The 27,065-nt window shown below is 35.2% G+C and overlaps 1 protein-coding gene across 1 annotated transcript in view; it reads left to right on the top strand.

Annotated features, from left to right (window-relative positions):
• Positions 1–27,065, top strand: part of SEMA5A (semaphorin 5A) — a 627,229-nt gene that overhangs the window by 228,108 nt on the left and 372,056 nt on the right. The window contains 1 exon segment of the mRNA XM_021004419.2: positions 12,437–12,482. Coding sequence (XP_020860078.1) covers positions 12,437–12,482 — 46 coding nt within the window.

Below are 27,065 nucleotides of genomic sequence, written 5' to 3'. Positions count from 1 at the left end.
GAGAGGAACCCCCCTTTACTCTGGTGTATTTAGAACTTTACAATCAAGTAATTAATAAATATTTGTTTGCCTACTATGTTCTAGGCAATGTATAAGACACTGGAATAAACATATAAAAGTTAAATAGTTCTGATGGGAGAGACAAGTATACATGCATACACACATTCTAAGGGGGGGGACAAGTACATATATATAACTGTACACATAGGTGAATACACAATTCTTAGCAACTAGTAAGTACTTAATAAATGTTTATTGATTTTCACTAAATACCAAACTTAATTTAAATGTTAAGATGTTAACCACTATAAAGATCTACAGTCCAGTTCTAGCCATCTTCCAAAGTACAACAGTGCCACACATGCCAAAATTGTGCCTAATCCCTGATGCTTCTCATTTTTTTTCTGTAGAAACGAAGTTACTTATCTTCCCTTGCAGCCACCCTACAATACTGGGAGATGAGGGGAATATCTTCCTGTAAAGGGGAAAAACCTAAATCTGTTTTCCATTTTTAGCACTGTAACATTCCAGGCTCTTAATATTGCAAACTCTCTGCTACAATACTTGCATTTTTGAATTTTAGGGCAATTCTGCCATTATTCTGGTACTTTTTTGATCATACCTGTTATCATTCGTGACAATTGTTTTACAGTTTTATAAGGCCATTCCCCCCTTTTCCTCTCCATATGAATTGGCATTAATTATTATGAACATGACATGGCTGATGTAACAAATAGGGCCAAATAATGTGTTGGCTGCTATAGAGAAAACTGTAACTTTAATGCACATACCAGGTTATTTTATGTATAGTGATAATAAATGGACCTGTGATTTCATTGGTTTAATGACCTTCCCAATGAGGATGCTCTGTCCATCACTACAGCTTCATGCCTTCTCTGTAACTTTTAGCTTAGAGAGTTTCCTAAAACACTGAAAAGTCAAGTAAATTGGCCAGATTATTCCACTTATTTAGCATTAAACTGTACTACCTTCTATGTGGAATAAGTGCTTGGTGAACATAAAATATAGTAATTGAGCAGTTGGCAAAACATACACAAGTTAGCTATACTTTTACAAAGCTGCTTAAGCATTACTTTTAGTGTCAAATGATGCATAGCAGAAATGAAAAATTGTTCCTTATCAAGAATGTTAAAACCACCTAAACCAACCATATGACATATATTAGGGCATTATTTGTCGATCTTTAGTTCCTTCATTCTTAAAAAAAAAGTTTATCATTTGCAAACCATTTTTGAAAATGTACCTGTATCTAAACATGTAATTTTCCTTCTTTAAAAAAAAAACAAAAACAAACCAATAACAACTTTTTGTACTTGAGTCTTTTTCTTTTTTGGATCTTGATCATATTACATATGATACTTCCTCTTGGTTCAATTACTTAGCATAAGCCTATAAACTCCATCAGTGATACAGAAACCAAGATATAGGGCATAGGGTATTATCATCTATATTATCACACATCTATATTGATTGAGATAGGTTGTATGTCTTAATAGGAAATTGTGAGTAATAAAGAAATAAATTAATAATAGGATAAAGTAGAATCAGTTTCATTTTTTGAATAATATTTTTAAAAATCCTGTTATGTCACAAAAATTAGATGAAAGATAATTATAAATATCAAGGACAATTATAAAAAAGCACATAGAGTAACAAAATCTGTTCCTTTTTAAAAAGAAATGATTTAGTAATACACAGGATGGATAACTAATGGATAGCCCTTGATTTCCTTGATAGGTTGATTCCAGGAGAGTTAAGAAATTTATAGGAATTTCCACGCACATTTGGTGAACTCCCTGTGAAGTATTTGTGGGAAGATATTTGTGTAACTCTGTCTCACTAAATCCAATTCACGAGCAAGTCTTCACCCTTGATGTCATTGGCCCTCTTTGAAATAAATGAACAATAACAATAGGCAAGAATTGTTCAGTGTGAGAAAAGGAGGAATGGTTGTCATCCAGACCACTTTGCTCATATGGATGAGATCAGAGATTTATTGAAGTATGTCAGTATGTGTGAGAACATATGTGTTGCAGGTGTGTGTGTGTGTGTGTGTGTGTGTGTGTGTGTGTGTGTGTGAGAGAGAGAGAGAGAGAGAGAGAGAGAGGGAGAGAGAGAGAGAGAGAGAGAGAAAAACAGAGTGCAACAGAAAGACCAAGGTAGAGACACACAGATACAGACAGACACAGACCATACAAAGGAGAGATACAGAGACAAAAAATGAACTGATTTATGTATGGAGGGGCAGCATGATATAATGGATAGACAGCTGACTATCCTAGCTGACTATCCTGATAGATTTTTGAAATGACCTTCATGTTTCAAACCTCGTACAGCAAAATTTTGTGTCTCCATTTGTCAGGCATTTAGAATATTTTCTTTGATTTATGACCTTTGGAGAGAGGCAGTGTGGTTGAATGGATAGAGGATGACTCTGACACGTATTGATTTTGCGACATTCATCAAAAAGCATTTATTAACCTGCTATATACTAGGTGCCCTGATGAGTAAGTCACTTTTCTCAGTGACCCAGGCCACTCTCTAAGAATAGTTAAAGATGAGTTGCCAATCTGTGTTAGTAGAGACGGTTTTCACAGTCAGAGTTCCCCATACTGATGAAATTCTAAGTCTTCCCCCACTTCTACATTCTCAGATGTGTGTATATACACATATGACTATATATGAATAGATATTAATGCCCCCCACATACACACACACACAACACACACACACACACACACACACACACACATATATATGCATATGTATGCACATATAGTTGGGACAGACTTGCGATTTCATTTTTATAGAAAACTCCCTGTGAGAAAATTCCCTCTGCTAATGAAGATCAGCATTGCTTTGCAATTTATAGTCTTAATAAGTTAACTGGGGCACTGGGAGATTAAGTGACTTATCCAGGGTCACAGAGCTAGTCCCAATAAGAAACTGGACTTGAACTTGTCTTCTTTGTTTCATGACTAGTCTTTTGTCTACCAAGCTTTTGCTGAATCTTATCTGTGCATATGTATGTATCTCTATTTCCGTGCAAAGCTTGTGAGAGTTAATAGTATAGAAAGGATGAGAATCATCTATGTCTTTTTAGGTTCCAAGTGCCCTAGGCTCTATACTAGGCCTGCACAACCTTTGGCCTATGTCACTTATGGTCCACGGGTATGCCAAAGGATTTCAGGTGGCCCATTTGGCCATAAGTGGCCCGCAGGCCACAGGTTGTGCAGGTTGTACTTATGACCAATTACTAACTTCCTACTTAAAATGGGAAGAAAAATGAATTTCAAATCATATGACTAACTTTTTCCTCAGTACACCCCAATTCCAGCCTACCAGAATCTGGTTCTTCAAAAGATACATAGGTAAATTTCAGACATCTACTCATCCTAATATAAGCCAGCAAAATCATTCCACAGTGGAATAATGCAAAAACCAGTTTTACTACACCCCAGGAAAGTGGTATGAGGTCATAATTTACAGATTATGAATATTGTAGTTATTATGTTATAAAGATGAAAAATCAATTCTAGTAACTGAGAGAAAGGAACAGCATAAAACAAATATCCAAAAGAAGGAAATTGTATAGCCAGAAGTTATTTGTGTATAATCCTTCTGGTAACATCCATCATCCTGGAACTATAGGGTATATGCTAGAATCAAATATAGAGGTTTCTCTCTGGGGGGAATGCAATATACTAGTGGGGGGATTTAGAAGAGGAGATCAGAGGGGATGTTACATTGGTGGTGGGGGGAAATTGTTGAGGATACATATGGAACTTTTACTTATTTGCTGGTGCTCACTGAGACCCTCATTCTTGGATACTTAACATTGCAGAGATCCACTAGGAAAAAAAAAAAACCCTTAGTATTTTTCTTTTTTTTTACTGCTGTAAGTGGACAGTTTTCTGGTGTGTTTTCTATTACATGTCAAATCCGATTTTGTGATGTATCTTCTACAACATTGAACGTTTATTTACTAATATCTGTTCTATCATTGTATCCATTGATAGACTGATTTTCTTTTCTTTATTATCTTTGAATTGAGGGGGAAAAAAACTTCGATAGCATCCAGACGGTCTTTGAGAATTTTGTAAAAATGATTTCTGCTTATTAAGACTGTGTAACTGTGAATTTAAAAGGCTTTCCAGATATAGTAAGTCTATATACTTGTTAAACAAGATTAATTTTTCAATTGTTGGATTTTGACCAAAAGGACACTGGTTGATTTGCTTTGAATAGCAAATACGTAAGGAAAGATAGAGTATAAATTAGATGAGATTTGATTTTTTGGTACCTTGCCATCTCAGTTGATGTAGTCATAGGATATAATCTCAGATGTGACAGGGTATTATCGCTTGATGATCCTTTTATAGACATATGAACACCTTGCTTTGATTTAGTCAGAAAGGAGAGACATCACTGGACAAACAAGGACTCATCTCTGAGTGGCCCTTTAAAAACACAGTTCAATTAGCTTGAGATTGTGGAGAGTCAGCCAGGAAAGGGAACTTAGTTTCTAATGAGATGCATAGAAATGCATGGAACTGGAGAAGAGGAAGCTGTGTCAGGACATACATGGAAATTTGAGGAGAGGTGCACCAGCAGATTCAGCCACGATTAAAACAGAGGTCAAGACTCTAAGCATCAGAATTGTGAGATGCTATGTGGTAAATACCCCATACTTCAGACTATAAACCATAAAGAAGTAATTCTCTTTCTTCTATCAAGTTACTTCCTAAAAGCCTGAAGTCTTTCTCAGCATGGAAAAACTCTGCATACTTTTGTTTGTTGGTCAGTTAACTAGCATTTATCAAGAGTCTACAATAGTCCTGGCACTTTGTTTTAATGATAACTATCATTTGTAAAACATTTTGAGGATCACAATTACTGTATATATGTTATCTCATCTGACTGTCATGAAACCACTGTGATAAATCTATTTTTACCCTTATTTGCAGAAGATTGTATTTTTTGTCAAGTAAGTCCTCCACAAGATTTTTGAAGACTCATTAGTTTTCAAGAGTTTTGATACATTTTAAGTTATTCAGATATTGAAATTTGACTTATTTTATTTTGTGCTTTTATGAAAAAAAGACTCCCAATGTATATCTAGAAATGTATCGTTGAAATAACTGCCACGTTTTTAAGAAAGGCAGCAAGTTTTACTCTTTTGGACTAAATTTTAACTACTAATAAAAAGTAATACTACTTAGTTTGCAACACTATATTATGCCCATACACTCCTATTTGTGTAGTGGAGGTTCATATTTGCACCAAATATACTTGGGAGAAAGGGTTGAGAAGGACATGCAAGGAGAGCAAAGTGAGTCTGGAAGCAGGCTGAGACTTGTACTTTTGCTTTGTGGTGTCTTTCAGTTAGTTTTTGTCCCAATGATAAAAGAGTACCATAATTTGCTTTATTATTTAATTCCATGCATATTTGAGATGTTTAATTTGTTTCATTATTGAGCTCTCTCAGAATTAAAAAAAAACAAATTAAAAGCTCCAAGAGTCATTGTTTAAAAAGCTATTTATTAACATAATGGATAGCTTTACAGGCTGCGAGGACTCCATTTTTCCTTACTGGAAAATTCCTGTATGCTTTTTTTCTTGACTGTTGCACATCAATTACAAACAAACAAACAGAAAAGAATTGCCTAATCACAAATTTATGGAGAGATTTTAAAAAATTTAACATTTTGTTCTAAGTGCATTCGCGTGGCTCTTGGAATTCATTTGAAATTTTTAAAAAAGAAAATCTTACTTTAAAAATACCTTTATTCCTTTAAAATTAATGGAACTGAGAGTTAAACACTTCAATTCATGTAAAATGAATTGTTTGGTTAAATGTCTTAAGATGCTGAACTCTTTAAGCCCTTCTCTTATCCAGGTTATTTCATTGCCTTAAAATAAGACATAAATTGACTTGATCTATTAAGAGTTTTATTTATAATTTAATAATATAAGACTGTATATTGTTTTATGTTATCATTTGCAGCTAATAGTTCATTGTGGGTAAAGGGATGGTACATAAAAGATGAATAAACTTTTCCTGAAATCAGTAAATTAGAAAGTAAAAAGGATGGAAAATCACTCAGGGAGCTAATGAGAATCATGAATGGGATTACCATTTTCAGTCTGGGTAATGTCGATGGTTTAGTGGTTTGTGTCCCACACTATTGCATCCAAATGCAGAAGATAGTTTTAATTTTCAAAGTATACTGTTAGTATCACATATCTGAATTTGTTATATAACATGTTGATTTGAGATAATTAGTTAAGTTCATCATAAATCACTCTCCACAGGAATTTTAAACTCACATTTTTTCTTCTTACAGTTAGAAAATGGATCTGTCCTCAGTTCTCTAAAATCTCATCTCTGTACTTCTCAAATAAGAGGAGAAATTTGGGGAAGTATAAAACTTTGCAGCTTTTTGACTACTTGGGACAAAGAAACTGACCTAATTCCTTAACTTACTATTGCCTAGGCTTTTCCCTCTTTGAAAACTGATGATGTACATTATTACTGCCTGTTTTTATCTTGGGGTGCTATGAAGATCAATGAAAACATTTAAGTATTTTTATCTCTTCAAAAGAGCAGCATTATTTGATAAGTAGACTGGCCCTCAATGAGTTGTGCAGTTAAAATCCTTAGTTGGATTTGATCCAGTGGAATTATTTCTCATGCTGGGAAAGGTCCTTGGCCTCTCTAGTGTACCTCACATATATTGTTTTTCCTCTTCTCTGCCTCTCACAATTGAAAGATAAAGTGGTTGCTTCTTTTGTATTCCTCTGGAGACCTGCTTCTTTCAGAAGGACCATAGATCTTACTTTGGTTTGTGTGAGTGACCCAACATCTGGGAATATCAATTTTTTATTCCTGTTAGACAGGTTTCTTTCTTTTTGTAACCTTTAACTTCTATGGGTCATAGACCTAAACTGTGATGGATCAAATTGTCTAATGGGATTTCAGTTCTCTCTTATTGCAAGATGGTAAGAAATCCCCAAAATAAAATGTTACCTGGTATTCAGTTGTAACCTGAATAGAGTAAGGTATAGTTTAAATTTTAATGACTATGATAAAGCCATTAGATGTCCACATTCACACTGAACTATACTGGGCAATTTAATCAATTTAAATAGGCAATGCCTATTACAATTTGATATCCAAAAGACATTAAAATAATTTGGAAATACATATGAAAACAAAATGGATACACATATTAATAAAGAATTTTTTTGATTACCTGTGATTTTATCAATGTGTGGAAGGTCTGCTGGTGCATTTTGACAATCTTTCTGTGCTTTATAATCTGTAGATTACAAAGAGAGCTACCTGGGACACCAAGCAGTTAATGACTTGTTCATGGCTGCACAGCTAGTATTTCTCAGAGGCAGGGCTTGAACCCGAGTCTTCTTTGCATGGGGTGATAACTTTGAGAGTCAGTATGGTGGAAAGAGTGATCTTTTGTGTAGGAGACAAGAAGTTTAGCCCTTGTCCCAGCACTACCACTTAATAGCTATGTGAAGTTGGGTGTGTAAGGATTAAAACAGCAAACATTTATTATCAACCTTTGGTGTTCAGTGCACTCTGATTGGCCTAGGAGAAAATATAAAGATTAGATAAGGCATAGTCCCTTTCTCTACATAGTTTAAGACCTAACAAAGAGATAAAATACTACAAAAACTACTCTGTAAAAAATACAAAGTAAATACATAAGAGGTACAAAGTGCTATATAAAGTCTCATTGGGGAAAGGGTATTATGAAGTTGGAAGATAAGGGGTAATGTTCCAGATCTAGGTAAATGAAGATTCATCTTGAAAAATTAATAGGTATGGTATAAAGAGATAGGTCTTGTTTGGATGGATAGAGATCAAATAGAATAAGCTTAATTTTAGACATTTTGAAAAATATCTTATAGGCATTTGGAACTACATTCTGGAGTTCAAAGAAGAGCCCAGGTGTGGAAATAAAGAATTAGGAGTCATCTAGGAAATGATAGTTGAAACAGTGGGAATGAATGGATTTGCCAAAGGAGAAATTTTAGAAATAAGAGGGCTAAAGCCAGTACCTTACTGAGTATTTAGCTTCATGAATTCAGAAAGAGGATAAGGATTTACAGACTGAGAAGAGTTAGGAAAATAACCTTAACAATAGTTTAGAAGGAGAATCAGGAGAGTACAGTATCTTAGAAAAGAATGGTTGGCAGTGGCAGATATTGCTTAGTATAAAAGGAAGAAAAAAGACTGAGAGAAGTCCTTGGTTATTAGTGAGTTTTGGGATAACAATTTCAATATAATATAAGGGCAGAAGACAGACCAGAGTTGAAGAGAATGGATAGTGAGAAAGGGGAGGTTTAGGATATGAACAATTTTTAAAAGATGTTTAGAATGATTGGGAATAAGAATGGAACTGGATGAGGCTTTATGGTGTAGTGGAAGAACACTGACTTTGGAATGAGAGGAAATAGGTTCAGATTCTGGTTTTGTGATTTAGTATACATGTGGCCTTGGGCAAGTCATTCAATCTCTATGGACTTCAGTTTCATTATGGTAAAAATAAAAGAACTGGATTAGATGAGCCATGAGATTCTTTCTAGATAAGCATCAAGGGATGGCTTTTTAATATTAGATTAGCCTTGAATAGTTTTATGCTTGAGGGGAGGTGCCAGAAGAAGGAGAGAATTGTAGATTCAGAAAAGAGGGAATGACTGCTGAACAAAGATTCTGAAGGAGGCAGAAATCAGTGGGATCAAGGTAGAGGGTAAAGAGACCACTCCAACTTCCAAGTGAATTAGTATGTTGGTTCAGTACAATTGGAATGATACTGACTCTCCTTTGTCTGCTTCTAGTTTCAGAAGTCAAGAGTGCAGAGAGTGCTTCTGGCTCTTGTCTTCACTGTCATGAAGGTCACCAAGGCTATAGGTTAACTACCCCTGCCCTAGCATGCATAATCATGTTCTTTGTTTTTCTGTGGGTGCTAGTTAGTGGGTCACTTTCAAAGGAAAGCAGTCTTCCCCAGAGTATTGGTCTCTGTGGTATGCCTGCATTCTTCCCCAGAGGGATTGGTTCATCCTTTGACATTTGTATAAATGTTTGTATTGGAAATCTTGCCTCCTACATACTGCTGGATTGAATAAAAATAAACTCTCAAGTTTTTCACATTTTGAGCATAGCATGAATCTTCTCTGTACTGGTATAGAAGCCTCAGAGCCTCTTATAACTAATCTATCTATCATTATTATTAATTTTCTTACACAAGTCACTCACTATACTCTCATAAATTGATTAGTCTACTGAATACAATGTGAAACTGCATCCCTGTTGAGTATGATAATGGGAACTCCATGGTAGCCAACAGCTTTCTGTTTCTGATGGAAGAAGCTTTCAAAGTAATGATGCTTGCCCAATTATAAGCTATCTTATCCTTCTTATAATTCATTAATACTTTATCAGAAAGTAATAATCTCTCTCAGGCTCAGTTTTCTGATCTGTAGTAATACCTGCTATTTGGAAAAGTGGCCATGAGCAAGCCAACCTTTTCAGTGCCCTACAAAATTCTCTAAGGCTACATGTTGTAGAGCAGGTGCATAAGTAGAGGGAGCTGCCTCACCAGGCATTCCAAACACCAGTGGAATTGCAGGCCTTGTAAAAAATATTTATTTTAAATTTTTAGTGTACTTGGCACGGAGTAGGCCCTTAATAAATGCTTGTTGATTGATACTTCTCAGATACATTTATCATTTTCTCATTTGTACTGCATTTCTCGTTATACAAATCCAATTAGGTTGACTATATTGTAGGTTTCTTAAAGCTAGGAACTTTCTCTAACTTATACTTGTATACCCCTCAGAATTTGGCACAATATCTTGGACATGATGTTCAGTTGTTCTTCAATTGTATCTGATTCTTCAGGACCCCATTTGAGGGTTTTCGTGGCAAAGATAGTGGAAAGGCTTGCCCTTTCCTTATCTAGCTCATTTTACAGATAAGGAAACTGAGGCAAAAAGGGTTAAATGACTTACCCAGGGTCACATAGCTATTAAGTGCCTGAGCCCTCATTTGAGCTCAGGTCTTCCTGACTCTCAGCCTGATGCTCTATTCACTGTGCCACCTACTAGGCTCTTAATCATTGTTGCATGGATGAGGTCATATGTTGTGCACTAGGGATACAAAGATATGCCTGTCTAAACCTTTAAAGACATAATTAGGAAGATAAGACAGACATTCAAAAAGAAGAAGAATATAATGTGGGCATAAGCACAGTGTTAAATGAGTGCGATCAGGCAGTAAATACTACAACATTTAAGAGGAAAGTGAGGACATTGAAGACCGGCATTGGGGAAGATGGTAGAGGAAGAAGGATCTGGACTGAGGCACACAGGGTTAAGTGACATGCTTGGGGGTCACATAGCTTTATGACACTGGTTATATTTTAGAAGACTGTATAATATTTGGAAAATAATGCTGTCAGCTAATATAAGTGCTCCTTCTAGTGTTAAAAATTCTTTATCAATAAGATCACATAAGAAGGGAAGGGTTGCAATCAACACCTCTGTAGGGATGAATTCAAGGGTCCATTGACATAATTACAAAGTTAATTCTTGATGATCTATGTATAAATTATTAGCTGTTTAATTTATTGTGCATAATCAGTTTTTCATCCAAGGATGCTTTTCCTCTTTCATTAACCAGTATCCTCCTGAATCTTTCCTCTTTCTTTATCCTGCTAGTAATATATTACTGGAGTGCCAACAATTTTACTTGTCTAAACAAAATATGATGAAAATAACAAACTAGCTTCTGCTGAAACAGGAGAATTTTTTAAAAAGACCTATACAATCCAGTCCAAAGCCAAGTTTAAATTATTATACATTTATTATCTATACTATGTGATATAAATTGTCCTCCTTAGTAACATGGAATAATAGAAAGTCAGCAGTGCTGGATGGAAATCTGCCTCTCCTATTCACTAGCTATGTGACCCCATGCAAACAAAACAAAATAAAACAAAACAAAACAAAACAACAAAAACTCCTTAATTATCCTGAGTCTTTATTTCTTCATCTAGAACACGCAGATAACATAGGATTTGTACTATTTCCCACGGTTTTTGTGAAGAAAGCTCTTTGTGTGTAGCACTGTGTGTATGTGAATAATTATTATTTCTATTTGGACATGTGATTTCTCCAGTGTAGAAAACTTTTGATGAGGGAATTCCCCCTCGAAATTAGCAGCTCTTCAGCAGTTTGTAGTCATAGAGCACTTCTATACAGAGTTACTACTGCTATTCACAGTGGAGAAGTAAGGGCAGAGTTTTATTGTTCATTTTCACACAATTAACCTAAAATAAACAAACTAAATGCTTATGTCCTTCTGTAATCAAAGTCTATCACAACAGGGTTTATTACTGCAGAGATTTAACTATGGAATTGCCATTACATGGCTGATATATCATGATAGGCAGTTGCAAGCTGTACAGCCTTGTATAAGCTTCTTAAATCCACTGAGCCTTAGCTTCCTCATCTGTAAAAGATGATAATACTATACTGCTTACTTCAGAGGTTTGTTGTGAGGAAAACATTTTATAAGTCTTAAAAAATACTTAAGAATATGTTGCTATTACTCATTGTGCAACATTGAGGGTTGACTGATTTTTCTGTTTTCCAATACTGAAATTGAAACTTCTAGGGGGAAAGAAAATAAGTAAGTAAATGAAGTTGCAGTGCCATTAAACAGATCCATTCAGGCAACAAGAGAGCCCCATGCCAAATTAAGTGTACGTAGAAGGAGTTTGTATTAGAGTTGGTACGCTTTTGAGGCTATTGAGGTCTTTCCCCATTCCCCTAAATGCTAGTAATGCTTTCCTCTTAGATTATCTTGGCTTTTTTTAATCCTATATATATTTTGTATGTACATAATTGTTTGTATGTTTCTTCCTCATTAAAATGTGAGATAATTTTGTAACACTGACAATTTAGAAGACTTAAAATTGAAGAGCTTCAGCAATTATTCAATCCAGAGTTTCTGAGTTACAATAATGGCTGAATATGTCAAGAGGAGCTAATCATTTTAGAACGGAGAAGACTAGCTCTCCATAGAGCAGTATCATAGAGTCTTTGATAAGTTTTAAAATTATATACCTACTTTTAATGTAAGACCTCAGTTTTCTTTTGTATACTCTATATTCATAGCATGATTTAGCCATCAGTTTACTGAGAAATATGTGAGTTGTGCATCAATTGTTTTCTTGCAGTTTATGTTACAAGGAAAGTGAAGCTCAAATTTGTACATTATTAGCATTAGGATAAGATATGTACTGCCCTCCCTGATTTGATAGTCTTATTTTATACATCAATTAAAATAAAAGTTGTAATTGTCTTTGTCCATTTCTATATTTTGCAGAAATTATCTCTTCAGGTTGAAGCTTGAGGATTTGTCGCTGATCCAGGTAGGGGGAACATATTTTTTATCTCCTGCCTTGTCTACTTCACTTAACTCACTTGCTTGATGTGATGGAAACAGATATATATACATACATATATATATATATATATATATATATATATATATATATATATATATATATATAATATATAATATATACACATATATTATATATTAATATATATATATACACACATATATATATAAGACATCAATCAAGGAATAGAGAGGTTTCAAAACCACAATGGGCTTGGCAGCTGTTTTCCTTCTCTTAGCTGCCCCTCATGATGTAAGTCACAGCACCTGTTTTAAGTCTAGATTAGCTTTTGACCCATGCCAGGCGGATCTGTCACGGCCTCACTTGTACAACTCTGATTTATCCTTGTTGTCATTAATGAAAGGTAAAGGTAAATGGTATTCAACAGGTTTCTGGGAGGTTAGGGCTTTCTGTTTTCATTTTAGAATTTGTTTTTCTTGGTAGGAAACATCTTGTCAAAGTTTTGTTGTGAAACCTCTTCTGTATACTTAAAAAGAAGACATAATTACTCTTCTTTTGTAATGATAATTCAAGGAGAATTCCGTGTTTATGAAAGAATGGTAGAGAAAAAGGAAGGTTGCACAGCTCACTATCTGCTTTCTCTGAATTGTTGCTTATAGTTATTAGAACTTGCAAACCTGCCACTAAGGCTTGAGAAGTAATTAGAAAGAAGCTCATTTCTGCATTTGCTCTTGAAAAAAATATGAGCCTGTTAAGTTGAAGATTTGCATAAGCTCCATCATTTATTCACATGGATTTTAAAATTGATCACAACTACAAAGCATGGTACTTAGACAATATATAGAAGCAGTAGCTAGGTAGTTCTTTTTCCTTTCTTTTTCTTTTACACAGGGGGCTGAATGGGATGAACTCTTTCATCCCTTTAAACTCTGATGTCATTTCCAGCTCTCTTAATTTTTTTCCTACCTGCAGAAAAAGCATAAGTCAAAACCAACAAAAACAAAACCAACTGTCCTAATATTCTCAATGCTATGTTAAAATGAATCACATAGTCCTTGTAATTTGGTTTACAACTTTACCTTTGAATTGACTGTGGTATGAATTTTTTAAAGCTATGGTCAAAGTTATAAAAACATTGTTAAACAGAATTGCTCCAACAGTAGTTTTAAATAGGCTTTTATGTATAAGGTAACTGTACCATATTTAGCCTAAATAATTGTTGCATAGTGACACACTATTACTAGGTTCTATATGATTACCATATTCTCAATAGAATTCAATTCTAGTCTTTGCACCACCTCAGCATCATAGAATCTCAAAGGGGATTCCAAGGCCATCTGATTCTATGAATGCATGAACAAGAATACCCTTTATAGCATCCTTCCAAAATGGTCATGTAACTTTTGCTTGATGATTTATAGTTAGAGAGAATCCACTACTTCCTGAAGCAGCCAATTCCACTTGTGAAGAACTCTTTTTATATCAAGACTTGGTCTCCCTCTCTACAACATCTATCCAGTAGTCCTAGTTATGTTCAATTGGGCTAAGCAGAGCAAATTTAATGGCTCTTCCATGTGAAATCACTTCACAAAAAACAAATAAACAAACAAGCAAACAAAAACCAAAGATGCTCATTCTGTTCTCCCCTGTCTCTGGGTTAAACATCCCTCATTCTTTGCACGTGTCTTCGAATGGCATGAACTTGGGCACTTTACCATTTTACTTGACTTCTGTGTTCTTCAGTTTGTTAAAGTTCTTTATAAGTTACCACATTCAGAACTCAACACAATACCCCAAATGTGGACTACCCAGGACATGATAGAATAGGATTATCAGCTTCCTTATCCAGAATACTCTGTTGCCTTAGACTACATCAAATTCTTTGTCAGCTATATGTTATCACATCACTATCTCAAAAATTTATAAAATGATGCTAGTTGCTATGTACAAAGACTCCAAATACTACCTTGATTAATACTCATTTCTTGGTCTTTCCTGCATGTAAGAGATTATGAATATAGAATTTGTACTAATAAAGGAAATTAAGAAAGTTTGGATAATTTGATTGATCCTCAAATTTGAGAGTAATAGAACTGGATTTGACTTTAGGAACTATATGCTAGAATTAGCACCAGAGTTTATGAGTATTTATAAGCTTCAAATTTCCTTTCTCAAACCAAACTCTATTTCAGATTTAGATAAGATTGACATATTAATTTCCATTCTGCTTATGAACCACTTTTCCATAGTGAATCTTATCTCAACTTTACAGTATTCCTTTTAGTTTAAAACCCTCAGAACGATAGATTTTTAGGGCTAAAGAAGACTTAGAGATAAGGTACTCCAAAGTCCTCAAAACTAAAGTTCTTCAAGTCATGTAATTCAACCTTTTGTTTAAAGATGAAATATAATTGTAAGAATGGATCTTCATGGTAAAGAATATTTAGATAGTGGTAGAGTATAAACATTATTTGAATTTAAGACTACTGATTTGGCCCAACTCTCTCATATCACAGATGAAGAAACTGAGGTCTGCAGAGGTAAAAATGGCTCATTCAAGGCCACATAGCAAAATAGTGTGAAAGGAAGAAAGCTCCCCTGATTTCAAGAGTAGTGATCTAATTTTGTCAGGGAAATTAAGAATCAAAGAATAAATCTCAAGAGAAATCAGCTCAGTATAAACTGGTTTTGAGTTAACCTGAAAGAGAAACTTCTACCTGCAGACTTCTTACCTTTGCTATTAGACTCAAGCAGTACAAATAACCCATGTCAAAGATGAGAGAACTGAGATAATCATGTAAAAAAAGGAATGTAAAAAACACAAACAAAAAAATAGCAAAAGAAATTGTGGCACTGTAATTAGATACACGAGAACAATTATTTCAAACTCACCACCTATGAGATATCACTTCTTCCAAAGATACCATCCTATCCTACATCAATATTGTGGTATGAAAAGTAGAAGCAAGTCAAATAATGGGTTTGGTTAGGAAAGATTCTTCAGTCTCAATCTCTCTCTTTCTCTCTCTCTGACTTCATGAATGAATTAAAGCAAAAACACTAAATATTTAATATGTTCAAAGTGCTAGGAATACAAATAGAAGAAGGGAGACATTTCCTGCTTTCAAGGAGTTCATACTCTAATTGGAAGAGACAATATATAAAAGAAATTTCATCTTCAGGGCAGTTAGAAAGTCTGAGAGTCTTTTAGAAGCAATGCAGGGTGGATGTCGGGGTCCTTGAATCCTCAGGCTTATCAATAGATTTCATAATAGTGTTAGGGATGTTCAGGTTATAGAGGCGGGGCAGATGGTAAGGCCTGGTGGTCCTTCATCTCTGTGGAAGAAATATAGTTGGTGACTCTTTCCTTATCAAAGCCCTGTAAGCACCTGGGATTGCTTCTGAGGTCCCTGGCTGGGAATGGAGCAAAGGACAAAGAAATAGAAGGGAAACACATCCCCTGCTGGTGGGTCTTCCCACTATTCATCCATCCATGTTTTTGTTTAAAGTGAATTCCCTAAAGAACATCAGAAAAATTCTTATTTTGAAGCAATTGAAAATAAATCCAAATCACTTTTAAGAAATCAGTTATCCAAAATCCTCATCTTAAATGATTTTGTTTAAATTCAGAATAATAATAAAAAAAAGAAAACAAATGTCTAGTTTAGGAATATCCATAGCATTTCTTCTTCCTGGTACAATAATTAAAAAATTCATTATTATTGAAAAAATAAACAATTTGAGGAAAACAACTAGATATTCAGATAATGTCTTGTCATTTTCTAAGCTGGATTTTTATTGCCCCTCCATGAAAAGGCAGTTTTGTATCTCACTGGGTTACTCCATTATTTTATTCTATATAATGTATTCAGATACATTGAAGGAAAAAAGTCATATTGAAATGTATAGCAACAGAAGAGATTTTACATTCTGCACTTCAGATGTCTACTTGATTCTGCCATAATAATGGACCCTGCATTTCACTCCCCCTGCCTCCCGCACCTGCCTAACCCCACCCCCTCGCTTTGATCACTGTGGTTACTTTACAAGAATCAGGCTTTTGTGTTTTTTGAGGAAAAAAAAGTGCAGCTGGTAGAAAGCAACATTTGTACATCTGGAAGCCTACAGTGAAGTGCCAGTAGTCAAAATCTTGCAGTGTACTCCCCCTTCCCCAAAGAACACAAAAGGGCTGGAACTAATCCAGCCTGGATATCTCTTGTAATGTTATTTTGGGAAATTGCTCAAGATCTATCTTTATGATGCTTTTTACTGAGGGAAAGAGAATTCACAGCCTGTTTCTCACTCACAACAGCTAGAACAAGCACAAAACCTAAAATGAATGTTCCAATTTGCCACCTGTGTCTCTACAATTTCCAAACAGAAAACTGTTAAATCTCTTTTAGTATTTGTTTGGGATTGGCTAAGGAAGGTTTTTTTTTTTTAATTTGTGCTTCGGTTTTATCTACCTACGAGAATGGGAAAAGGAGTAATTCTTGGATGGTTTGCTACCTTACTTTCTGTGTCTTTAGGGATAAGCATCATTTCTTGTTTATGATGATAAAATGTTAATTAATTACATAATTCATTGTACACTTTTGATGGGCCTGGGGAAAGTTGCTCTTCAAATGCCTCTCTTTCAATGTATATACTAGCAAAATACATTTATAGATCTTTAGTGACCATTCACAAAGAAACTATTGGAATCTATGAATTTAAATTGCTTTCTTTTATTAATATGAAATGAAAATTTAAAAATAAATTGAGCCATTTTATATTAGCCATAAACCTCTCTAATGGGTCATAACATTAGCATGTAACTATACCCTGTTGGGATTCTACTGTGTAATTTAAATAATGCTATATTAATTAATTATTTAGACTACAATTTCAAATGGGCTATTCATACTGTTGTATATTTTTTTCAAATTATATGTTGTATTTATATTGATCAAGAAGATTTGTTTCCCTTTCCTTCACACAAAGTTTTCTAGTGATTAAATATACACATTTTATTTATTTGTCTTTATTTGTCAAATACTATTAGAGTTTTAGAATTTTAAACCTAGTGAAATTAATTTATTTTTTAAAAGACAAAGTTGTGACCCAGAAAGGATAAATGAATGAGCTACCAAAAGTCAATCAGCTAATTATTGTTAGGGTCTTTAGACCCACATCTTCTTGATTCTATTTGTATCTCCTGTAGTGATTTAAAATTGATTAATTTGATGGATATTTATTTTGTGGAAGTAGATTGTTCCTAAGACATTTTCCTAGATATCTGGAGTAATATAAATGTAAAATTCCCCACCTCCCGACAGTTATAGTCTGGAAATTATTTTAAGATGTATACAAATAATTGCAATATAAATTAGAATGCAAAGGTGAAATAGGTAAGACTTGAGTAGAATATAAGGGACAATTGCCATGTTTCATTCATCTCTGTTTTATTTGCTGTGATTACCACAATGCTTTGGGCTGCTCTGTAAATATTGTTAAATAAATGAAAGTATCAAAATGAAATAAATTGGAATGTTACTTGACTCAGGAAATATCAGGAGTATCATGACATTAATTAAAAGGCATTTCTTATGCACTTACTGTTTATAGAGCACTGTGCAACACAATTCTGAGCTCTAAGACAAATACAAAGTTTGGCTTTAAAGGCAATTGGTTAGCATTTAAAGCTTTTTTTCACTACCTTGGCCATTCCTACCTTTCCATTCCCCCCCCCCATTATTCCTCTCTATGCATTCTATGATTTAACCTCACTGGCCCCCTTCTTGTTCCTTGAAAACTGAACTCTGTCTCTCATCTCTGTGCCTTTGCACTTACTTGCCTCTTGTCTGAAATGCTATTCCCCACTCTCCAATGCTCTTTATTTCAAGATTCAGCTGAAATATCACCTTTTGCCTTTCCTAGTCCTTATCTCTGCCAAGCATCCCTCTTTCCCCTCTGATTTTACCTTCCATCTACTCTGTATGTTTCTTATATGTACCTAGTTATTTTCTTGTTTTTATTCTCCAGTGAAATGTGAGCTCTTAGAGAGCAGGGACTGTCCCCCCCCCGCCCCTGTTTCTTTGTACGCGCAGCATTTAGCTTAGTGCCTGGCATGTAACAAGTGCTTAATAAATACTTGTTGACTGACATGATCCCTATCCCTTTGTTGTAGTTTAGTCATGTTTTAGCCATGTTCAACTTTCGTGACCTTGGATTTTCTTGGCAAAGGTACTGGAATGATTTGCCATTTTTTCCCCTTTAGCTTATTTTACAGATGAAGAAACAGAGGCAAAGAAGGTTAAGTGACTTGCCCAGGGTCACAGACCTAAGATTTGAACTCAGGAAGAGGAGTCATCCGGACTCCAGGTCCAGCACTAGCTGACCATCCATATTCTTAGGAAGACATAAATAGCATGCAATACCACATTCTAAGTACACTTGAGAAGTGCAGAACAAAGAGCTTTGTGAGATGTTCGGTTGGGCTGGGGAGTCTGAAGGTCAGTGGCATTAGGCAAGAGCTAGGATTTTTTGAGAATGTGATGTTTGAGTTGGGCTTTAACAATGATTAGGAATTTAAAAGTTCACCAAGAGAAAGAAAGCCATTCTAGGAATGGGAACTAATTTGAACAAAGGCATGAAGGCTAAAAAAGCAAAGTGTTTTTGTAGAGAACACGAAGTGATGGTAGATTGTGTAGGCCCCTGAACTTTCATCAGTAAGGAATAGGGAGCCATTAGATATACTCCTCTGTCCTATGTTGAAGAGGCGTTTCAGACAGTCTGGGACAAGGTTGTAAATCTTATCATTAGAGACTAGATTAAGGTGAGGAGATAAGAGAGAAGTCCTGAAACATATGAGACAGTTTGCACATAGTAGAACAGGGATGACCCAGAGAGCAATGGAGGTGACCAGTGAAAGGGAAGACAGCAATGAGATGAATCTGGACAAGGGACAGAGCTGAGTTGGAAATGGATGAAGGTTTAGGAAGAGAGAACTGTGGGCAAGGACTTGATTTTAGGGTGATAAATATAAATGAAAGAGGCAGTAGGACATTTTTAAGTAGACAAGGTGGATGTTAATCATGAATTATAGAGGAAGTGAGAAGTGCTAATCCTTTTAAAAATAGATTCACATTATCCTTTGTTTTTACCTGACTGGATTTTCCCTGGGTCCTCCTCTTCCTCCTTCTCCTCCTCCCAGAGAACCATCCTTTACAAAATAATTTTTAAAAATTTTAAAAAAGAGGAGAAATAGAAAAATGATCAGTAAAATCAATCAATTAACCTAAAAACTACAGACCCTCCTCATCTACAAAGGAGTCAGAGTGGGAGTACCAATTCTTATTGTCTGAGATGGTAGAACTAACAAACTTTAAAATTTTACTTGCATTGCCAGTGTTTTGGTTCTTTTGATATTGAGCCCCGAGCAAACGCATCTCAACTTTAACATTTTATGGCAGTAACTGTAGTAGCACTTTATGGTGGTGGTAGTGTGGCAGTGTGGAGAATGGAGCAGGCTGTGATGTGGGTGCTGGTATAACTTAGGGGACTTATTGGAAGGTTAAGGAGTAGATAAAGTTCTGCTGTCAAAGAAGATTCTTTCAGAAATAGAGTAATGCATGAAACAGGATATATGTCTTCATGAATTATGATACTAATAGCCATCATCATTATCTCTGGTTAGAACATCAACAAATATCGTTGAACATACAAGGATGGCATGGTTCATCCACTTGGACACAGCTCTTTAGTTGATATTAGGAACTTTAGTTGAAATAATGTTGAGAGGGAATCAGCATTTGACACATCTAAATGATTTTCTTTGTGTATAAGGGAAAAGCATTGCAAAAAAGGCCAAAAAGATTTGATCTCCAGCCAGGGAAACATTAAGTGAGAGTGTCTAAAACACTTGCTTTTAGGGCACTGAGAGTGTGAGTGGTGATTCTGACCCTAAAATAATATTTGCCCACAACATTTTACCAGTGGGAAAGTAATTTTTCTTTTCATAAAAGACCAAGTTTCATAACTTTAATATCTCTCTGTCTCTCTCTGTCTCTCTCTCCACTCACATGTATACTCACAAAGAATCATTCAGTTTCAGAGTTGAAAGGGACCCCAGAAGCCATCTAGTCCAGCCCACCATCTTCTTCCTGATTAAAAAAATTTCCCAGTGAATCATAGCCAAGAAGTTGTTATTCAGCCTCAACTTCCAGACTTCCAATGAGGAATTTGTCCCTTGCTTTAATTTGAAACTTACCTCCTAAATTTCCATGTATTGAGCTGGGCTTTGTAGTAAAAGTTGACTCCTTCTTCTACATGCCAGCTTTTCAATAACTTGAAGAAAATGAATCATTTCCTCAGACTTTTCTTCCCTCTGGGACACATCCCTGAGTCCTTCACCCCATCCATTGATGAATGATCTTAAAGGGTTTCATTGTCTTAGTTACCCTAGTCTGGATGTTTTGGAAGTTCTTCATCCTATTAAAAGTTTTCCTGAAGTTTAATCAGAATTAACTTTTTGCTCCAGATAAAATATGACTAGAGAAGAGTACAGTAGGATTTGTATATCTCTAGTTCTAATATATGCCTTTCTTAAGTCTGCAACATAGAATATGTGAAGACAAGTAATGTTCAATAAGTCTCAGTGTTGTACTTTTTTGGGGATGAGGGAGCACTGATATAATGAGGCTAAAATGGCCTATTTACTTTCTAATGCACCAACTATTCAAACACAGATATAGAATCAAAGCAGATGCTAGCAGCATGAAGGAGTTCATTAATAACTGACTAAGATGCAGCATCCTGGGTCTTCTGTAGTCCCATGGAATTGAGGTGATAAGGAAGTCTTGAACTGGGGTGGTGGTCATGGGAGTGGACAGAAAGAATCTTGTGCATAGATTTGGAGGTAGAATTCATACTGTTTGACAACCACTTGGATAGAGGAGGTGAGGAAAAGGGATAATGTAGGATGACACCAAGTTTGCAAACCTGGGTGACTAGAAGACATTAGTGGTCTCAATAGAAATGAGGATGTTAGGAAGATGAGTAGGTTTAGGGAAAAAGATAATGAATCTGTTTTTGACATGCTAGATTCAACAGATAGTTTCCTCCTCACCTTTCAGCAGGGAGCCACCAAACACCATTACTTGTCTCTTCTTCCTTTCACTCTGTGAATTTTCCTAGTAGTATCAGTACATCCACTTTATCATTCATTTGAACCCAATTATTTTCTCTTCAGGGTCCAGCTTCTTCTGCCATAGAGGTTTTTAAATCATAGTCTATATACTTAAAAACACTTTTGATTAATATATTGCAGCATAATTTGTTTCCTTTGCAATGGTATCTATTTTATTTTAAGAATTTTAAATCACTTTTTTGTGAGAAGGGCACCATAAGTTTCACCAGACTGCCAAAGGGACCCATGGCATACAAAAAAAATTGAGTCTTTGATCTACAGGATGAACTGAATAACTATTGCATAGTTCACATAGTGTCCTTCTTTCTCTCCTTTTTCCTCTTTGTCACATTCTTCTATTCTCCAACCTCCTAAATTCTTTAATTGATCTATGATGTAATAGGGGTATTCCTTCTGATGGTTATGATCAAAATCTGTCTATGCTTCTTCACCCTGACACTGCCTCTCCAGATTCTTTATCCTCTTTGTTTTGGTCCAATTTTAAGGACCACTTCATTTGTTACTTTGGAAAGTGGAGAAGGATATCTTCAAGCACCTTTATTATTGCTTCTTGGAAGAAAGAGGGCTCTAGTTTTAGCAGAGATGGTAGTCACTTAACCATTACAAACTCCTTACTTTTTACGCTTTCTGAAAACAAGAGCTTTAGCTCTCTGTCATTCTTGCTCGCTCACTATACTCCTTTTAAATAACTGTAGATCTTCACTCAAGAAGTAGTTATTCAGTGGGCAAAAGGCAAGGGAACAAGTCATTGCCATTATATGTATTATGTATTGCACATTATAAAATGTTCAAATATTTTCTGAATTTTCACCTCTTGAAGGAAACTTTTCAAATAAATTAGGCTAATTAGAAATTTAGGCATTTACTGACAGTGATAGAATCTGAGAGTGTTCACTAATGCACTTATCCCTTTGCTTTAACTTAATGAAACTCATTAAAAAAAATAATTGGACCTATGTTTTCACTAGTGCATGCAGCTTTAGGTGAGAAATTCTTTCCATGGAGACCAATCAGTACGTGATCTGCAACTCTGTATTTTATAATTCCAGAGAGTACCTGTGGCTGTTGAAGGTAAAATGTGTTGCCAGAGACATACATCTAGTATGTAATAAAGGCAGGCCTTTAACCCAGGACTTTCTTATTCAAAGGCCAGTTCTCCAACCACTATGCAACCTGCCTCTGTTTAATACTTGCATAAAACATTCAAATGCATGACTTTGTTTTGCCCATAATAATTCCTTTTAGACCCTGCAATGATAAAACCTTATTTGGTCTCTTCTTTGGGGGTTGGTAGTGAGGTGTTACATAACCCTGAAGTAGTTATTATTATTATTATTATTATTATTATTATTATATTTCCTTTTGTCACTTAACTGATTAGTAAATGTAATGCATATTCACTTGTTTATATATACACACACACACACATACATACACACACGCTTCAGTTTGGGGCTTAAGAAGTGAAGGGTTCCCCTACACCTGCTCCCAAGACAAGCTGAATCATTCGTTAGTGCTCATTTTTCTTTTCTTGTTTCCGGAAACAAGGAGGGACAATTTCTGTAGAGCAACAAATGCAGCCTGACAAATCACGGAATATTGGATAAATGGAGGTGTATGGTCTCATTTGTTTAGAAATGCTCTTGTACTTATATTTTAGTTCTGGCATGCATTGGCAACAGATCTACTGAATAAATGACAAACCACGAATCCTTTGGCCTGCTTTCATTTTCTCTTACTCTTCTTCCCCTCCTATAATGCTGATGCAACAGAGAAGCCAAGGTACCAGCTAGTGCTGCCAGTTTATCAATACCCCTTGCTGTCATAGTTATATTCCTTTCAAACCTGTGATGAATTTCTGCTTTGGTAAAGGGTAGTGGATTATGAATTGTGGAAGTTGACATTGCACTATTACCTAGAGGCCAAGTGTAAATGAATAACAATTGAAAAATGCAAAGGGAAGAAATGTGAATCAAACTTGCCTGTTGTTTCTCCAATAGACTGCAAAGGACTGAAATTTTATAGCAATAGATGGTGGCTGTGACTGGTGAACCATTTATCATCCTAAAATTATAGAATAAATGTGTCAAATGCTGTTGATTTTCAGGGTGATTCAACCTATAGCAATTGTGGTGAACAAAAATACACGCACCCAAGAGGTCGGAAAAGGCCATTGTTCAATGGTTAGTCCATAAGGAACATTTTGCTTTTTAGAAGAAACATACAAATGTCAATATAGCAACAAATGTCTAGGAACAGACATTTGCCTTCTGTGCTTGATGTGAATTTCTTATGCTGCATTCATGCTATGGTTTGGTTTTAAACTCAAGATAATATAGCTGGTGTTTTGGTTACTATGAGATTAGTTTTAAAAATACTGAGCTCTTATCACTTGCTTTATTGTCAATGTGCAATTATTTTTTTTCAGACAATAGGAACAGAAACTAAAATAAAAATTTGAGACAGGAATTTATTGACTGTAGTTGTCAGTAAGAATGTGTGTTCATTGAGTTGAAACTGATATATTTGCCAATTTGAATGCTGTTTAATTATTCCCCTCCCCCCCAACAGCTGTCTCTTTTCCTTTCCTCAACTGAATTTGAATTAACAGGGCTATACTAAATATATTGTCCTCTCTTCCATCTATCTTTCTATAAATTAAATAAGTATTTTGGAAATAAATTGCTGTCCCAATGGGATCGCCATCTCTTAAGTCCATGAATAATAAATACAGATAACTTTGTACCAATAGAGTTGTGCTTGTATTGATAATACATTAAGAAGCCAATGACAAGCTAGTGGAAAAAAAAGCAACAATTTAGTTTTTCAGGGACTTAATTGAAAAATATGTGCAAAGTAGTTTATGTACTTTTTCCAATCCTACATGGATTGAAACTATTATAACAAAAAGTGAGAATGATCAGAACATTTATGAGAGCTTTGGGGAAAATATACCCCAAGTGCTTCAGGGAAGGAGGAGGAACGAACAAACAAACAAAAAACTTGTGACAGGATGTTGCCTATTGTAGCTCTACAGCCATTGTTCTTTGAGTCATTAAAACTTTCATTATATTTAAAATTTTTTTCTAATCTTTGAAGCTTAGAAAGTAGCTTTAAAAAATAAAGTCTTTTCTACTAATTACATTTATTTTAAATGTTTTACTTAACTACCAGAGATAATTATAGTTAATGTGTTTCATGATTTCCTTTCACTCTCTCCTCTATACTCCCACAACTCCCTCAATTAATGCTTTCTCTCTTAAACCCAGGAGCTAAAAAGTCATATTGGAATATTTCTTTTCTCAAGATAACATGGATAAATAGATAATTTGCTGTTTCTAGGCTACAGAAGCACAAACTGCTTTTGAAATAGCCATGGACTGGTAGCTTCATAGTCACCTTTGAGTCTATATTGTATATTTTAAGGAGCAGGTCTGGACTTTGGATTTTGCTATATGAAAATTTTTGGAATTCTGAGGATCAGGGTTATAGTCCTGGATCTATCATTAACTTTTGATGTGAGCTTGAAAAATTCACCTCCATGAGCCTAAATTTCCCCATCTATAAAATAAATGGGTTGAACTACATCGTTTCTAAGATCTCTCCCAGCTCCATGATTTCATGAATTTGGTGAGGAACTACTTTCCTTTGCTATCTTATAATGCATGGAGAATTAGAGGAGAATCAGAGTTCTTGGAAAGAGTGAGAAGTACAAGGATAAAAATGGTCCATTAAAAAAAAAACTCAACGTACTAGCTATTAATGAAGATACATGGAATTCAAAAAAAAAAAAGAAAAGAAAGAAAAGAAAGCTAAAGAAAAAAAAGGAATTGGCACTTTGTTCCAGGCTTTTGGTTTTCCTGGATCTGACATTCATAGCTCCCCTGTAGTGGCAATAGAAACCACTGGCTATTGATTAAAGTCAGCTTTACTTTTTAAATGGATGAAATGCTGTCAGCTTTCTTTCTCACTTAACTGCCTTCAATTTCACTTCACAGTGGTATGTGTGTGAGACTGAATCACAAACAGCCCAGGAAATACTTTTTTTTTCTACCATAGTTTTCTTTTTTCTCTTGTTTTCATCATCATCATCATCATCATCATCATCATTCATCATCATCATCATCAATGGTTATCATTTCTAGAGCACTTTAAGGTTTGAAAAGCCAATTACATGTGTAGTCTCATTTGATTCTGACAGCAACCCATTGAGGTAGGTGCTATTGTCATCCCCATATTACAGATGAGAAAATGAAGTTGATAGAATTTGAGAAGTTAAGTGAATTGCCCAGAGTCACATAGATAGATTCTGAGGAAGGATTTGAATATTCATATTCAATCTCTAGCACTCTATCATACTAAACTAGCTGCCTCAGAAGAAGCCAATTCACTGATCAACTTAATAATCTATTTACTAAATTTCATATTGTAAAGGCAATTATTATTATTTTTCTTCTCCATGCAGTAACAAAATCATTAGAACATTTAAATGTCACCACACATCTCCTGCTTCATGCAGAACTTCTTAAAAAAAAAGCGAGTCTGAGACTTGATTTAGTGTCAGGTTAATCAATAAATAATGCTTATTATGTCAATTCATAGAATTTATGGCTGAAAGAAACATTAGAAATTATCTTAATCTGGCCCTTTCATTTCATACATGAAGTGATGGGCTCAGAAAGTTGATGTGGCTTGCCTTATGGTCATAAATGATATGTGTTGCATAGCCAGTATTCAAACCTGGGCATTTAGATTACAAAACCAGTGTTTAAAATGTGTACGTGTGTGTGTGTGTGTGTGTGTGTGTGTGTGTGTGTGTGTGTGTGTGTATGTGGCATGCACTATGGGGCTGTTGATGGAACCCAAACCTATTCATTGATATATTATCATTTGATTATTTAAGTGATTATTTAATAGTACTTGATTTTTATTGATGGGCTGATTATTGAAGCCTGGTATCTGTAGTTTTAGAGGAAGCATGACATAGTAGATAGAAAACCAGACTAAGAGTCAGGAAGATCTGCACCCAAGTTTCACCTGACAAATATTGGCTAGGCGACCCTGGGGTGTGTGTGTGTGTGTGTGTGTGTGTGTGTGTGTGTGTGTGTGTGTGTAAGTCTTTTAACCCCTTAGTACCCAAGACAACTCTCTAAGACTATAATTTGCAAAGCTGCTGCCAATCTATACTAGTAGAGGGAGTATTCTTACTGAAAATTCTCTATCCTAATAACCTCACACATCTGGACCTTATTACCCCGGTCTCCAATCCATAGGTCAGTAATAAATGGTTCACAAGGGGCATTCTTAAAAAAAAAGATTGTCTGTGGGCATATACTATTCATAAGGTGAATGTTGCCATTATCCAGAAGCCATTTTGCTGCAAATGTGGCATCAGTGTA

The sequence above is a fragment of the Phascolarctos cinereus genome, unplaced genomic scaffold, assembly GCF_003287225.1.
Source record: "Phascolarctos cinereus isolate Bilbo 61053 unplaced genomic scaffold, phaCin_HiC Scaffold_4;HRSCAF=312, whole genome shotgun sequence".
NCBI classification, from domain to species: Eukaryota; Metazoa; Chordata; class Mammalia; order Diprotodontia; family Phascolarctidae; genus Phascolarctos; species Phascolarctos cinereus.
The sequence above is the reverse complement of the archived record's forward strand: the minus strand, read 5'-3'. Positions and strand labels throughout refer to the sequence as shown.